Raw genomic sequence first — 13,990 nt, 5'->3', positions numbered from 1 at the left:
ACCACTTCTGAAGATGCAAGCCACACGTGCTTGCGAAACGTCAAGAAGAAATTCTACCGAACGACGGCCTAAAAACCCGAAAAACCCACTTGTTTGATGATCGAGTTGTTCATAATTAGTGCAAATTCAATTAGAAACCGTACAAAACATATAAAGGGAATAAATTCAATAATGAATTGAAAAACGCTTTCTTCAAAAATTAGAGATATTTTATGTGAAATGTCCTATACCGTTTTGTAACTCGTAATTTATTGCTAACCTTCATTTTGTTACACACATTCGATGCAACGCTCTGAAAAACTTAAGAAATATTATTCATTTCTTGATAATGAAGATCCATATTTCTATAAATCCCTAAAATGTTCATTTATTAGGTTTGAATTCATTATTACTACTGTCTTTAAAAGTATCGATTACTTAAAAGTCAATGAAAGTAAGAATTATAATTATGTGAACTACTCCTGATGTGTTGCGTATTATTGCGTAATAATCTATTCTTCACTATAAATCACCCATGTAGGTAATTTTCCAATATAAGCGGCAAAATATCACAAAACCATTAAATAAATTAATGGGAACCGGAACTGGGTTCCGATTTATTTGGAGCGCTTCGTACCGTTACCAAAAAAATTACCGTTTTATCAAAGCGTTACCCGAATACCGAAGCGTCTGTAACTCTTTGTACCAACTAAACAGTTTTCGGTCTAATTCTACCAGGAAGAGATTCGTTTTTTGTTTACAGTGCCTGAATATTTCTCTTCAGTAGTTGTGAAGATGTTTAATTTTCCGGTATTATGATTATTTCAACAGTAGTACATTCGGACCATAGTAAAACAAATGAACTAAAAGCTCTTCAGTCATTTATGCGGCGCAAATTCGCATAAAATTAACCAGATTAGCTAAACTCTCGTGCTTTGCTATTTGTTTCGTTTGCAGAATATTGAAAATGGCTTTAAAAGCTTTGCATTGAAGGTACTTGTGTCTGGTTGAGTCTAAAGAAAATACGGTTGATCGTGATAAACCTCAACACTAGTTTTGTGTTTCCTTAGTTCGCCTTTTCTCTCAATACCCATTACCCAGAAATAGCATTGTGGCACTGTAAAGCTCGGATTTGTACTGGAGCCTATATTGAACCTGAATTATCTCTTTTGGTGAGGCATTTCACGCGTTCTTTTCCTTAACACCCATGAATCCCGTTATCCGGAAGAAGCATTTGCCAGTTGCAAGCGAATAAATTCGAGATTTTAGTAGCTGTATTGGTAAACAAGATTTCTAGCTATTTTGCAGCTTCAATTTCTTTTCGATCAGGTTGTGATTGGTTTTTATTAATCAAGTTCATTCATCGCTACATTAATGAAGACGATTGAAAAATTTCACTGTTCGTTCCGCACTATTTATGCATGAATAATCTCGATCGACCAGTGTATGTAACTGCTACAAATTAAGCTTGCTACAATTTAAATTTAGTTATCGTCAAACAATTATATTAAAAATGTGAATAATTCATAAGTGTAAAGTCGGTTTAAGCGCCATTTAATTAACATTTTAATTGCGCACCTTTTTCCTTTTTCCTGACATGGTTCTTATCCTCAACAATCTGTATGCACAGCAGAAGTGAAAAACGGTCATCATCATTAATTAACGTGATTAGTTTTTTCGTCAAACCATTATTTTTGACTATCGACAAAAATATTACCACACTGCCTCCATTTTCCATCTATGCTGCTTCTTTAAGGTAAATTATATTTGTTGAAATCGCTAATTCAAGACAAAAACCCGTGCGGGAATACATCATATGTTACTCAAATCGATCGTCTTTTAGATATGAAAGTGTTCAGAAGAGGTCAGTCGCACCTTAACTTATTGTATTAAGGACACAGATGAGTCATGAGTGTACATAAAATTGATATTTACATATTGAATTCCATCCGGTGAACCACGTAGATAGATAATAGTTACTAAACGGTATTGGATTGCAATGAAACATTCACTCAAAGAATTCGCTTGAAATGTAAGAATACAAATCGAAAACAATAAATTTCAGGTAAACAGGATCTTATCAAAGCGAAATTACGCTCGTCGCTATTTTATTTAAAGTGATATTCATGGTTGTTATGTATTTAGACAAGTCAAACATTTAATTAAATATGGTCTATAAAGTACTGTGTACATTTTAAATGATTGCACGTTTATTTATGGAAATTCGAGTAGAGTCAAATTCATTTAACCTGCTTAAAGTTTATTTCTCTAATATAAATACAGTAACTTTTTAGAAATTGACAAAAGTGTATATTTTTTCGTTTTTTGAAGAGCAACTGAAAAAATCTTGAATGATTCCAAATAATTAGAAGTTTTTCAACAATGCAAATCATCAAACTTCTGCAGATTTCACAGATGGATCTTGTGCTGCTGAACTATTTATGTATTTCCATTCCTGAAAGTGAGATTTACCGCACTCGTTTAGATTCGACAAGCATGACTTTACCGCACGGCACATTATGCGGTACAAAGTTATTGTCCAAACGAATTAGAGAAGATATTTGGTACGCACGAGGTAATTTTTTAATTGAATTGCAAACGATTCCTGCAAAAGTTAATCATTGCACTTGTGCTTAAAAATGTCATCACGCAACGATTACCGCACGTGTGATGTATAATATTTACGCGGTAAAGTTAGTAAAAATAAACTACTATAAAATAACGCTTTAAAATTAAGAAAATCATCTTTTTCAGAAATATGAATATGTACAGAAGTCTTTACCGCTGTGGGTTGTTCGGTCAAGGGCAATTAATCAGCGTGCGGCAAAGTATCATTCTTGCACTTGTGAATTAAAAATCTATGAATAGACTGAGATATTTGAGTCCAGTAACTGCGTTCAGTTCGTATCTAGTGAAAAGGCTAGTGCGACTGCTCACTTGAACAAAAAAAACTAACAAGTTTCCAACAGTAAAATGTTTCGAGCGGGTGTTTTTCTTACAACTTACAATTTAGAATTTTTTTTTACAACTCAATTTTGTCGAACAACGCACGTTGTTTTCAATCACATCCAAATATGCTTTATTGCGACAGAAACATTGAAACAAATGTTATGGACAGAGCGAATGGCAAAAAAGCTCTTCTGGCGCTTCTCTAAATAGAAAATTATCTGGTTTAAAAAAGTTTTTGAAAATTACTACATAACTTAATGATAGACCTGTTTGAGCATTTTCAAAAAACTTATAGGCCGCTATGAATGGGCAGCAATTTAGATTAGGGATTAATCTATAGGCAATCTAAGTATGCGCTCTTACCATAATCAGGGTAAATCTGATGAGTATCGGTTATTTACTTTACTTAAGTACCTCTTTAAGAAATGAGCGGCATTTACAAGAATTGATCACACACAACAGAAAAAAAAATGTTATTATGTGATAAATTGAAAATTAACTGTGATAAAACTGAAGTAGAATTTTGTTCGAGAAATTAGTCGGTTTATAATGGAACATTTTATCATTAAAACTTTGACGATGGCTATGAAAATTTCAGTTGAGCATGAACCAACCTGTTTTCTGCTAATTAGTTTAACAGCAATTATGATGATGACGTCGAGAAAACCGCCGGAGACTCTCAGAGCGATGAGAATAAAGCTAAAGCAAATTTATATAATTGTCCCGAGGTCTATTAACCAGTTGGGTCATCAGTTTTTAATAACACTCAGTTTCATTATTACGTTTTCATTGCCCTTGAATAATAAATTAAAATCTTAATCACTTATTACGATTGTATTCATACCGGTTACTCTACCGTAAAAAATCCGTTTGTTAGTTGATACAAATATTCAACTAAGAAATGGGAAAGTGGGAACTCGGTCAATATTTTAATATGATTTCACTTATTTATGTTCTATCGATATAGTTCTTATTATGAAACTTATGAGTTATTTTATATAAATTGCCAACATGTATTAAAACGTTAAAAATTATAGATGAAAATATACTTTTTATATATTATAAATCTTGAATATCGTTAAAAAGCTCAACATGAAATATGCGAATGCCTAATGCCAGTATTACACTACTCACTTTTCTCTGATTTATTGACAATAAATTGGACCTATTATTAAAGATCACTAGATATGAACGTAAAACATGGAATTGGGCTGCAATAGATAATTTGTACAATTTATTACGGACTTATTATATTACATATTCGAATGTATAGCAGATTGGGAAAATTTTCTCGACTACTTTTAATAATTGGCCCAATTTATTGGTCATTAAATTAGGAAATAGCGCTGGTCTTGTGGCTGAGGGACTGGGATTTTACAAAGCGTCTTGCAGATGGGTTCGGCTTTTGCTGTCAAACGAACTCAAACAACATCGCTTTGAGGTTTTCTTTAATTGCAAAGATTCTTTTTGATCAAACCTGTGGCAATGTTAACATGTACATTGAAGCTGATAAACTATGGAATTAAAAGATCGAGAAAAATCCTAAGTCCGTATTTAAAAAAATGAAGCTATTGTCTACATATCATAAACTAAAAGTGCTATTTTGTTAAATTTATTATAAATGCACAGAGCGTGAAAAACGAATCAAAAATTAGAAACGCATTTGCACAAAACCCTTACGGTAATATTTGGTTATTTCCCAATATTTCCACCTTATCCAAGACTTAATTACTAATTATAGTACATTTTTCACGAGCAAATCCAATGACCAGAATATTTGAAATGTGGATTGCTTGCAATCGTGTTTGCAACTATTCGGAAAATAATTCACATAACTTACACGTATTTTTGTATGTACATTTCATGTTTTAAATTACACATATACAGTATACTTGTTACCTTATTGCATTGAGGCATGAGTTTTATTTAGCTTGCTGATAACGTAGCTTAATTATCAAAGAAAATTCGATTAGTAGACGCTTAATAGGAATCAACCTGAAAAATTGTAGATAACTAAGTTATGTTCATATCGTTCACAAAGTAGCCAGGTTTTGAAATGGAATACATAATTCATCAAGACAATTTTATTTTATTTTCTTGGAGTCTGTCTACTGTGGATTGCAGTTGACGGCAGCTTTAGGGTACCTACTTAAAATACTAGTTGTAAAAAAAGTTTTTATTTTTTCTATCATAAAGATAAGCTTTTATATGGTAGGCATTAAGGCTAGCAAGCGTTTCCTTTTAGAAATGCCTTTTAACCTACTTATCCCTCGAAAAACAAGCATTATTACTGCCGAAACAAGTTTTATGATTTGTGTAATTCTAGACATCCATAAATTACGTTCACTTTCGACCAGCGCCGATGGTTGAAATTGTACGAGACATTTTACAAGTTTTCGGGTAATCAATAATATCCGAAAATCAATCAATCAATCATATATCAATCACATCTCGAAAATCAGTCTTATTGAGCTAGAATGGGAATTATTATATAACCGCCCATGTTTGATACTAGGCATTCATTCCCAGTTGATATTGATAGTTTAGCTATTTTTAGTCGTTTGGCGAAAAGAAGAATTCGCATAGAATAAGTTGATGGGAAACCGGCGGGATTCGAGTGGCCACTCAATTAAATCCCTGATGAAACAGTTAACGACTACCACCTGTCCAATGTAGCATTCGGTACGCATCGATAGTCACAGTAAACTCTACACGTAGTTATGCGGATTCCGAATAAGTCAACCATATTGCCGTTTATAAACTGGGGGTCCTAATATAGACACATTGAACAATTGAGAGAATTCGTTTATTTGGTTGGATTGGTGATCACAGTATATTTGATTCTTTTATGTCACCATATAAATTTTAGTTCCATCAACATTATTGTTACCACCATGTTTGCTTATAAAATCGACATTCTACAAGTCCACCTTTGTAGTTGGGAAAACACTTTATTGGGGCCAAATTAGATAAGAACAGCATTTTATATTCAGTGTCCTAAATGTGTCTTCTATCATTTTGATCGACTCGTTGATTTCTTCCGCACATCCTTTATGTTAGTCTTTAGTTCTAACACATTTTACTACTTTATATTTGCGATAGCAAATGCTTTTAAAAACAACATACAAATAGGATTAAATATTTATCGTTTGTAGTATTGTATGCGTGGTAGTTTAAATAGAGTATGCACCTAATGACCATCTACGTTTATTTAGGCATGTTTTAGGTGCTTTCATTAACAACGATTTATTTGCCTTAAATCGATTGTTATTTGTTTTATTTGCGTTTGAGTAAAAACAAGGAGTATCAAAACATTCTTTTTTTATTCCTCTACAAGCCTTAAGAATTTAAACTTAAATTTTAAAAAGTTGGTTTATTTTTAGGCTGAAAACTTAAAAATTTTGAATTTGATGAATTTTTTCATCAAATGAATTGAGTGAAATGGTCTTTAATAACTTACGATCTTTTTTAGACAGGAAGTGTAAACATATTTATATTATTAGAAGCTCGGTTTCAATTAAGATGGTACGACGCAATAAAAAATTTACATTTTTAACAAAAACATTCCTGTTATTTGAAATTCAGATGATCAAATTTTTCAAAAAAATTATTTTATTACGTAGTTTAATGACGGTGATGGTTTTCCGTGGTGATTGATGAGTGATGATTTTCCGTGATGTGGTGATTTTCCGGTTTCCGTTTTCCTCCGAATTAACCGAAACTAATCCAAATAAGTACGTACAAAATATATCTTAGAAAAAGCATATTTTCAACCGTAAACGCAGAGGGGCTGGAAACTACAAGATTATTTAAAAATGTTCAACATTTTTTCTTTACAAACTAAAACGCTACACATTTCTGGTTAATAGAATTATTCTTAGCTACTCTATAAATTATTACCTATTATTACTTTTATTATTATTAAATTATGTAATAAAAAAGGGTTGTTCGAACTTAAAAATTGGGATTTTTTCCCGCATATCTTCCACTAATCATTAGAGGTGTTGAAAAAGTTACTATTCGTTACTCGAGACCCGAAGTAACGAATTCAAAGCGATTGGATTACTTTAAATACTTTCATTACGTTAACCTATTCGTATCTAGTTTTTTATTTTATTCATTAATATCAACTTATTACAATTTATAAACCAGTTTCTATTAATTATTAGTTTCATGGTAGCTTAGGAAAATGTATGTATTTTTATCCTAGTTCAGGCATGTACGATGTAGGTGATTCTAGTAGAGATTTTAAGCAATTTGCATTATTATTCAAAAACTAGAAGATTAACTTTATTGAAAACTGCGAGTATTTTTCATTTTTTTCAAAACTATAAATTTTTTCGCCTGATTAACGGTTATTTTTGAATTTTTAAATAATTTATTTTTCAAACAAATTATTATAGTCTCAGAAACCTCTGTAAAAGTCGTTTTTTAAATAAAACTATGGAAGAGAACAGCTCTTGCTGACTGGTTTAGACTAATTTAATTACAACTAATGAAATTACGATATAATAATACTGTGTACACAAGCTTTTATCGGATATATGCAAATTTCTTGTATAAAACTCACAAAATTATATTTTTTAAATTTTGCATTGAGTTTATCTCGGGAGAGCTCACTTTGAAAAAGATGTTTTGGCATAACTGTAATTCAACCGATGATGTGTACGTTGAGGTGTAAAAATGCTAAGTGCAGCTTAAAGTATAATAGGTATTTCATGCTCTTTCTCATGTTTTAAAACAGTCTATGTGCGGAAAGCCATTTTACTTGCTGTTTGATTTTACACTTGATTTGGGAACCTGTTTGAATCTGAACATAACTTTAGGGCGCTGTGTTTAAGAGCTGCTTTGGTTTTGGTGAAAATTGTTTTCAGATAATATTATAATTCCTCTACATAAAACGATATTCCCTCTTCAGCACGAGAATGGTAAAGGTAATTCTATTATTTGTATATTTTATGTCTACAGATTTTTTAAATAGAATTGTTTTGTCGTCCGTGCAGCTTTTTTCTTGCTCATTACCCAATTTATCCAATGTAAGAAATTTCCTGGCTCATATTTTACAATCGCAAATTATGCAACGTTATATAATGTTATCGTGACTATTGGCATCATTACTAGGCATTGTTGGGATAATTCAAGTTCATTTCCGTTAAATTTCATTACCAAACAATTCTAGTTGCATTTTTTCTTTATTTTGTCTTAGTGTTGTATTTTGCCATTGTCCTCTTCACATTTTTTATTCTGACCCTAAAGTGGCAATATTTATTGCCAAATGAAAAAAAGCGTACTTGGCTCTCGTTTTACTTCAGCTGCTTTATTTACGATTTTTGCTTTTAAATTGTTGTTAATCCATAATGGCCTATATTTTGGATTGTTTCGGAGGCGGGACCGACATTAATTGTTGATTTGTATAAGGATAGGACTTACAAAAATTTAGTAAATTTGTGGAAATATCTGCAACGTTTCCAGTAAATAAGTGGCAGGTAAATGTTCAGCACTTGTTTAGAACGATTTAGATAATTACTTATTGATGCTCGTTCTAGCGAAATAGAAAGTGAACAGTTTAGTTGCGCAATAATTATGACCAACATTGTTTATTTATGTTGTCTTGTAATTTGTCTTGTTAGCGATTTCGTTACCCAAGAATTTCCATATATTTTCAATAATTAACACGATGAAGTTAAATGCCGCATGACTTGGGTCTCTAAAAGTTAGAACATCAGGACTAAATCAGGTTGTTTGCACTGAAAGGATTTAGGTGTAAACATTGTACACTTTTATGCTCAACATGTTTTCAGTTCCTTCCAGCCAAAGCAAACCGTCCGCATCTTAAAGCAGAATATTGTCATCGTTTATACCACGTAAACGTTTCCAAACTGAACAATTAAAGAAAGTGCATTTTCTGATAAGTTTTCAGTTTTTGACCTACATATTCTAAAGCCCGAAAGTTTTGATTGATTTTTAAAGAATCCCGATAATGCACCAGTTGAAAAAGCTTATTCTTGGAGCTCTAGTTGGATAATGATTTCGCAACCCTTAGAGGTGTGAATTTATTTATTTAGGACACGTTATATGCCCTCCCCTCTACACTATTCCCATTCCCCTCTACACTATTATTTTATATTCCCCTATATTTTGACTAACTTGTTCGGTAAATTAAACAAAAAATATGCTCACTAAATTTACTTCATTGAGGATTTTGTCAATTATTAGTTTCCAAATAGTAAATGTGCACCATTTTACCAAAAATAGCAAAATACCATAAATGTTGAACTTTTCCATAGCGAAATAGCGGGGCAAGCATTAAAACATACATAAAGATGAATTCGAAAATAGAAGATCCGGGTGTCCCGCCAGAGTAGTTGTTCCTTGAGCTGCAATCGACGATTTCCTTTTAAATTTTCGTTTCGTCTTAAGGTTAAGACGTTCTTTATGTAGGTAGAATGCTGCGTAACTATTGTGCAACTACAAATTCAATCAATACTTTTGCTTTATTACTTAAGAATGTTGTGACATAGATAGATTCAGGTGTTATAAGATCGGCCTCTAAAGTTTTTAGCATCTTCGCTGCCAGTAAAGTTGTTTTACAGTTGATTTTTCTAAATTTGAAAGTTGTAAATACTTTTTAAATTTAGTTATTTTAGTACTAGTGCCCACAGATTTTCACACAGATGTAATTAACTGTGCCTGCTAACAGTATTCTGCCTTTTAAAGAAGTTAAACATTTTTACCAAAGAACAATTTTTAAAGTATACAGAGGGAACACTAAAAGCATTTTAATATGGTGAATGTCAACCAATTTTATTGATTTGTCTGTGCTAAAACGCATAGAATATAATAATTTTTTTGAATCTAGAGCGCAAATAATTTATGTATAGACTTGGGTTTTTTTAGTTAGTTACTTAGTTAGTCTTTATGTGTTCTGTATCGTTTTCTCTATTATCATGACAAATTGATCTATCTAAAAAAAATGTAAACTAAAGTTTTATTGTGTTATTTCATTACGAGGCAGCCGTTATATCAAGTAGATGCAAATACTTCTTGAAACGTCCACCAGCAAACAATAAGAATTTAATACCGAGTCCTTGAATTTATGTCGTACCACTTACACCAGGTTGATTCCAGATGATCGTTTCAAAACTGTTGATTTAAATAGCCTGTAAACGTGTATTTATTTATGCAACTAGTAATTTACTTCACACATTAACACGTTCAGATTGAGAGTAGTGCGTACGAATCCTAATTATAATGATAAACACAGGCAGTAATCCGTGTTAAATGATACTATACGATTCTCACCGCAAGTCAGCTCAAAAAGGTTACAGCCTGAATCGAATTAATAACCGAAAGAGATGAGCAAATAAAGATTCGTAAAAGATGACCGTCATTTACATGGTTATTTTCAATCCGAATGCTGTCCTATTTTTAAAATTATAAAATTGTACCTTGAAGTGCCATATATATTGCTTTTGTTTGCAGATACTACGAAGTAAATTATACTTTTATTAAAATATCTCCATAAAAAGTGCAATAGTGGCGTTCTGATTATATGGAAAAATCCCGTCTGGTAGAAGTTTAAAGTAAAGTGGAACATTAATGAAACAATCAATTAATGGCACGTGTTTTCTATCTAAGGTTCTTCTAGATATATTATGAATGTGTACAGCACCAATTGGGATCTTGAAGCTTGCAAGCGATAGGTACATAGGCGGTTAAATGATAGAAAACATTTCAAATTTATCATTTATTTAATTTCATTTTTATCGTTTAGACGTTTTAGGAAAGTAGTTTCATAAACAGTTTTGTATTTAATTCGGTTTAATTGATTGTCAGCGTTTCATTGAAGATCAATGTGATTATTTTGTCCGGGAGAGTTCTACAACGGGATTTTGGCAAATATCTAAATTTTTGTATTCTGTTTGAACCCGAGTTTGTTTTCTAGCCGTTTTTGCGAGCTCATTGATGAAGCTAGAATTAGAACATAATATGTGCATCTGTTATTTTATTTTATGTTTATTTATCTACTAATTTTATTATTTATATTGCATCTTTCCCTGTATTTTAAATATTTGTTATCTTAAATACTCTTTTTTTGTCTTTTTTGCAAGTCTGCAGTTGGAAATTAAAAACTGGAATCGTGGAACCGAAAGTAGGGAACAATATGTTACCAAGAAGTTTCCATTGCTCTAACAAAATTCTTCATTTTATGATAATCTTAGCACTTAACTCATAGAAGTGATTACTAACAGTATGAAAATGTGAGATTTGAGTATATTATTGCAAGATTTGAACATTTTCAGAAAGTATATGTAAGCTTCTGCATTTAATAAACTGTATGAGTGATGGCTGTTTTCAACAAATCCCGCATAAACTAAGCCACTTTTTCTTGTGCTAAGAAAACATTTCAAGTATGCAAAATAATTAATCAAACCTTTGAAATGCAGTGTTACGCCATCTATTAAAGCATGCAATTTCTGGCTTGATTTTGCAAGCATCATAATTTTCGTTGCCGAAATGTTTTTGGCTTTATTTTGGGAATTTTTTGAATAAGGGCGCTTTCTACTGCGCGTTTCATTTGAGAGCTTTTGGACCCCGAATTTTCAAAAATTTATCGGAACCTATCGAGTTTAGTTGAAGGCTAGAATATTCTTTTGTGTCGCAGAACAAGTTCTTCTTGCTATTTGTTGAGAAATATGTTTTTGCAACCTTTTTGAGCACTTCTTGGAAATTTTTCGCAACAGGCAGCAAAAGTGCTTTTCAGCTCTTCAGGTTTTGCACACATTTTTTCACATCCTTCATTATTTGGTGCTTCTAATAAGATTGTTTTTGTTATTTTATAGAGTAGACTTATTTTGGGAATATTTTGAATAAAGGATTGGAACTGTCTGGTTGCACTCTACCAGATTGAGTTGGGAAGCCAATTTTTTTTTTCATTTTCCAGGACAAGGTTTGCTCGATCATTGCGTAAAATCTCAGTGCTGTGCTTTTTTCCATCATGCCTTGATATTTTTTTGGTTTTACAGACATTTATTATTACACTCTTTCTTAACCAGTTCTTCTAGAGCGATTTTTTTAAAACAAAATTTTGTAGAGTTGGGTACCTATGTTTTGCTAACACGAAAATGCGCAATTCTGGCACAATTTTTCTGACATTTTGGAATTTTTCTTAATACATGAAAGATGAGAGAACTCGTCTTTCATTTTTTTAGTGCTTTTACGCTAACGCCTTGAGCTAAAGCGTAAAATGTTTTTTTAGATTATAGAATCGCATCTTGGAATCTTTTCAAATCGCATCTTGGAATCATCATCAAAGCAGCAAAAGTTCGTTTCAAACTTGCTGGTTTTGCAAACATTTTTTTCAGTCACACGCCGTTTCCTTAATTAGTCCTTCTAGGGAATAATTTTTTGTCTTATTTTATAAAATACACTTTGTTTAGATTTAGATGTAAACTCTTAAATCCTACTCACAAAAAAACTTATTTAGGGCATCATGTGCTCCTTCTTTAATCCAAATACATGTAAATAGCAAAATAATGCAAATTTGAGGTTTCCTGCAAGTACCTATCTCCTTTCCTGTTTTCGAACCTCTCTGGGTTACACTTTCTTTTGTAAGCGTATTACTTTTTTTCATCATTTTTCATCAATTTTTACTTCATTATGTATTATTACTTATTTTAAATATTTAGGTCTTAATTTTGTGAGTATTCATTTGCTTTGGATTTAAAATGTCTTGTTCTTCTTAAATGTCAATGTACGATCCATGTGGATTATATGTAAATATTAAATTCTTATCTGTTAACATCTGTTCATATGAGTGTTGGTGGTGTTGATGGCGAGAGTTTCCTATCGGCCGGTTTAAACCGTTCCATTTCATTAACCTGTTACTGACACAATCTAAAACCTGATTGTTGTACAGATGAAAACCTGCAAACTTGTACTTTACATCATGTGGGTGGCAGTCTGAAAGAGCTGCAATAATCACAATGCCTATTCAGACATGTATTTTCAAGTCTTAGTATTTTTTAAAGCTGGTTCTGTCCCACAACAATTAATCGATGCTACATTATAACTTTCTACTTAATTCCCTGATTATTTTACTCGTCTTCGAGAGCTGTGATTATGATTTGGTCATCTTCAATAAAGTTTGCTCCATCTGTTCCGAAATATTCAGCACTGAAAATAACCTGTGTTGTTGCTTTAATTACTTTGGAGTTTTGCAGCTTATTTTCAAATTTTGAGTATTGACTTGTCTCTTGTTTGTTATCAGTAATCAATAAATAATAGGATTTTTGCTCGTTGATAAAAACATATTGCGTCTTATTTTCCTGAATTCATTAGTACATATGTATTTAGAAGAGCACGTATTTTCTTTATTGACAAACGTAAACGGGGCAATATTATCGGCACCCATTGCACTCCAGTCTACCGCTAATTCGATGCCGACAATAAAGTACATACTAATTTAATACTCACGTTAAAATTGATTATTTTTAGATTGACACGTTTTCGTGTCGTTGCATGTTTGAGTGGTGTTTTCCTTGTTCTGTTCTGCGAGATTAATATCGTGCGAAAATATGCAAATTAATCTAGACTTTTCTTGCTAATTTACCGTGAATGATATTGGAAGCAAATGAGATACTATTAGGCAAAACATCTTAATCATATAATTGTTAATTGATTTTGTTATAATTTTTTCATGTTTCTTATTGTTCTTGCAGACATTCCCGAAATCCCAGAGGGCATCGGTCAGCTTCATGCTTTGCGGATCGCAGATTTCAGCTCGAATCCGATCGCGCGACTACCGGGCACCTTTCCGCAGTTGAAATCATTGACCACTTTGGGCCTCAATGATATGTCGCTAACCAGCTTACCAGCTGACTTTGGACAGTTGATTTCCCTCATATCACTGGAGTTGAGAGAAAATCTGCTCAAGGAACTGCCAGCATCCTTCAGCCAGCTCGTGAACTTGGAGCGACTGGATTTGGGCGATAACGAAATTGATGAATTGGTAAGAGTTAATATTTTTTTGTATGCGGCAAAGCATATTGCATTATTTCGC

General features: G+C 32.2%; 1 protein-coding gene across 8 annotated transcripts in view; it reads left to right on the top strand.

The window, feature by feature from the left end:
• Positions 1 to 13,990, top strand: part of LOC109544119 (protein lap4) — a 107,492-nt gene that overhangs the window by 14,207 nt on the left and 79,295 nt on the right. For all 8 annotated transcript variants that reach the window (XM_048666860.1, XM_048666845.1, XM_048666858.1 and 5 more), the window contains exon 3: positions 13,650 to 13,939. In XM_048666860.1, the coding sequence (XP_048522817.1) occupies positions 13,650 to 13,939 (290 nt within the window). The remainder of the gene's footprint in view (positions 1 to 13,649; positions 13,940 to 13,990) is intronic.

This window comes from Dendroctonus ponderosae, unplaced genomic scaffold, assembly GCF_020466585.1.
Source record: "Dendroctonus ponderosae isolate FM_Combo_2020 unplaced genomic scaffold, Dpon_F_20191213v2 Dpon_F_20191213_1, whole genome shotgun sequence".
Classification (NCBI taxonomy): Eukaryota; Metazoa; Arthropoda; class Insecta; order Coleoptera; family Curculionidae; genus Dendroctonus; species Dendroctonus ponderosae.
Note: the sequence above shows the minus strand (reverse complement) of the source record. Positions and strands in the feature narration are given on the sequence as shown.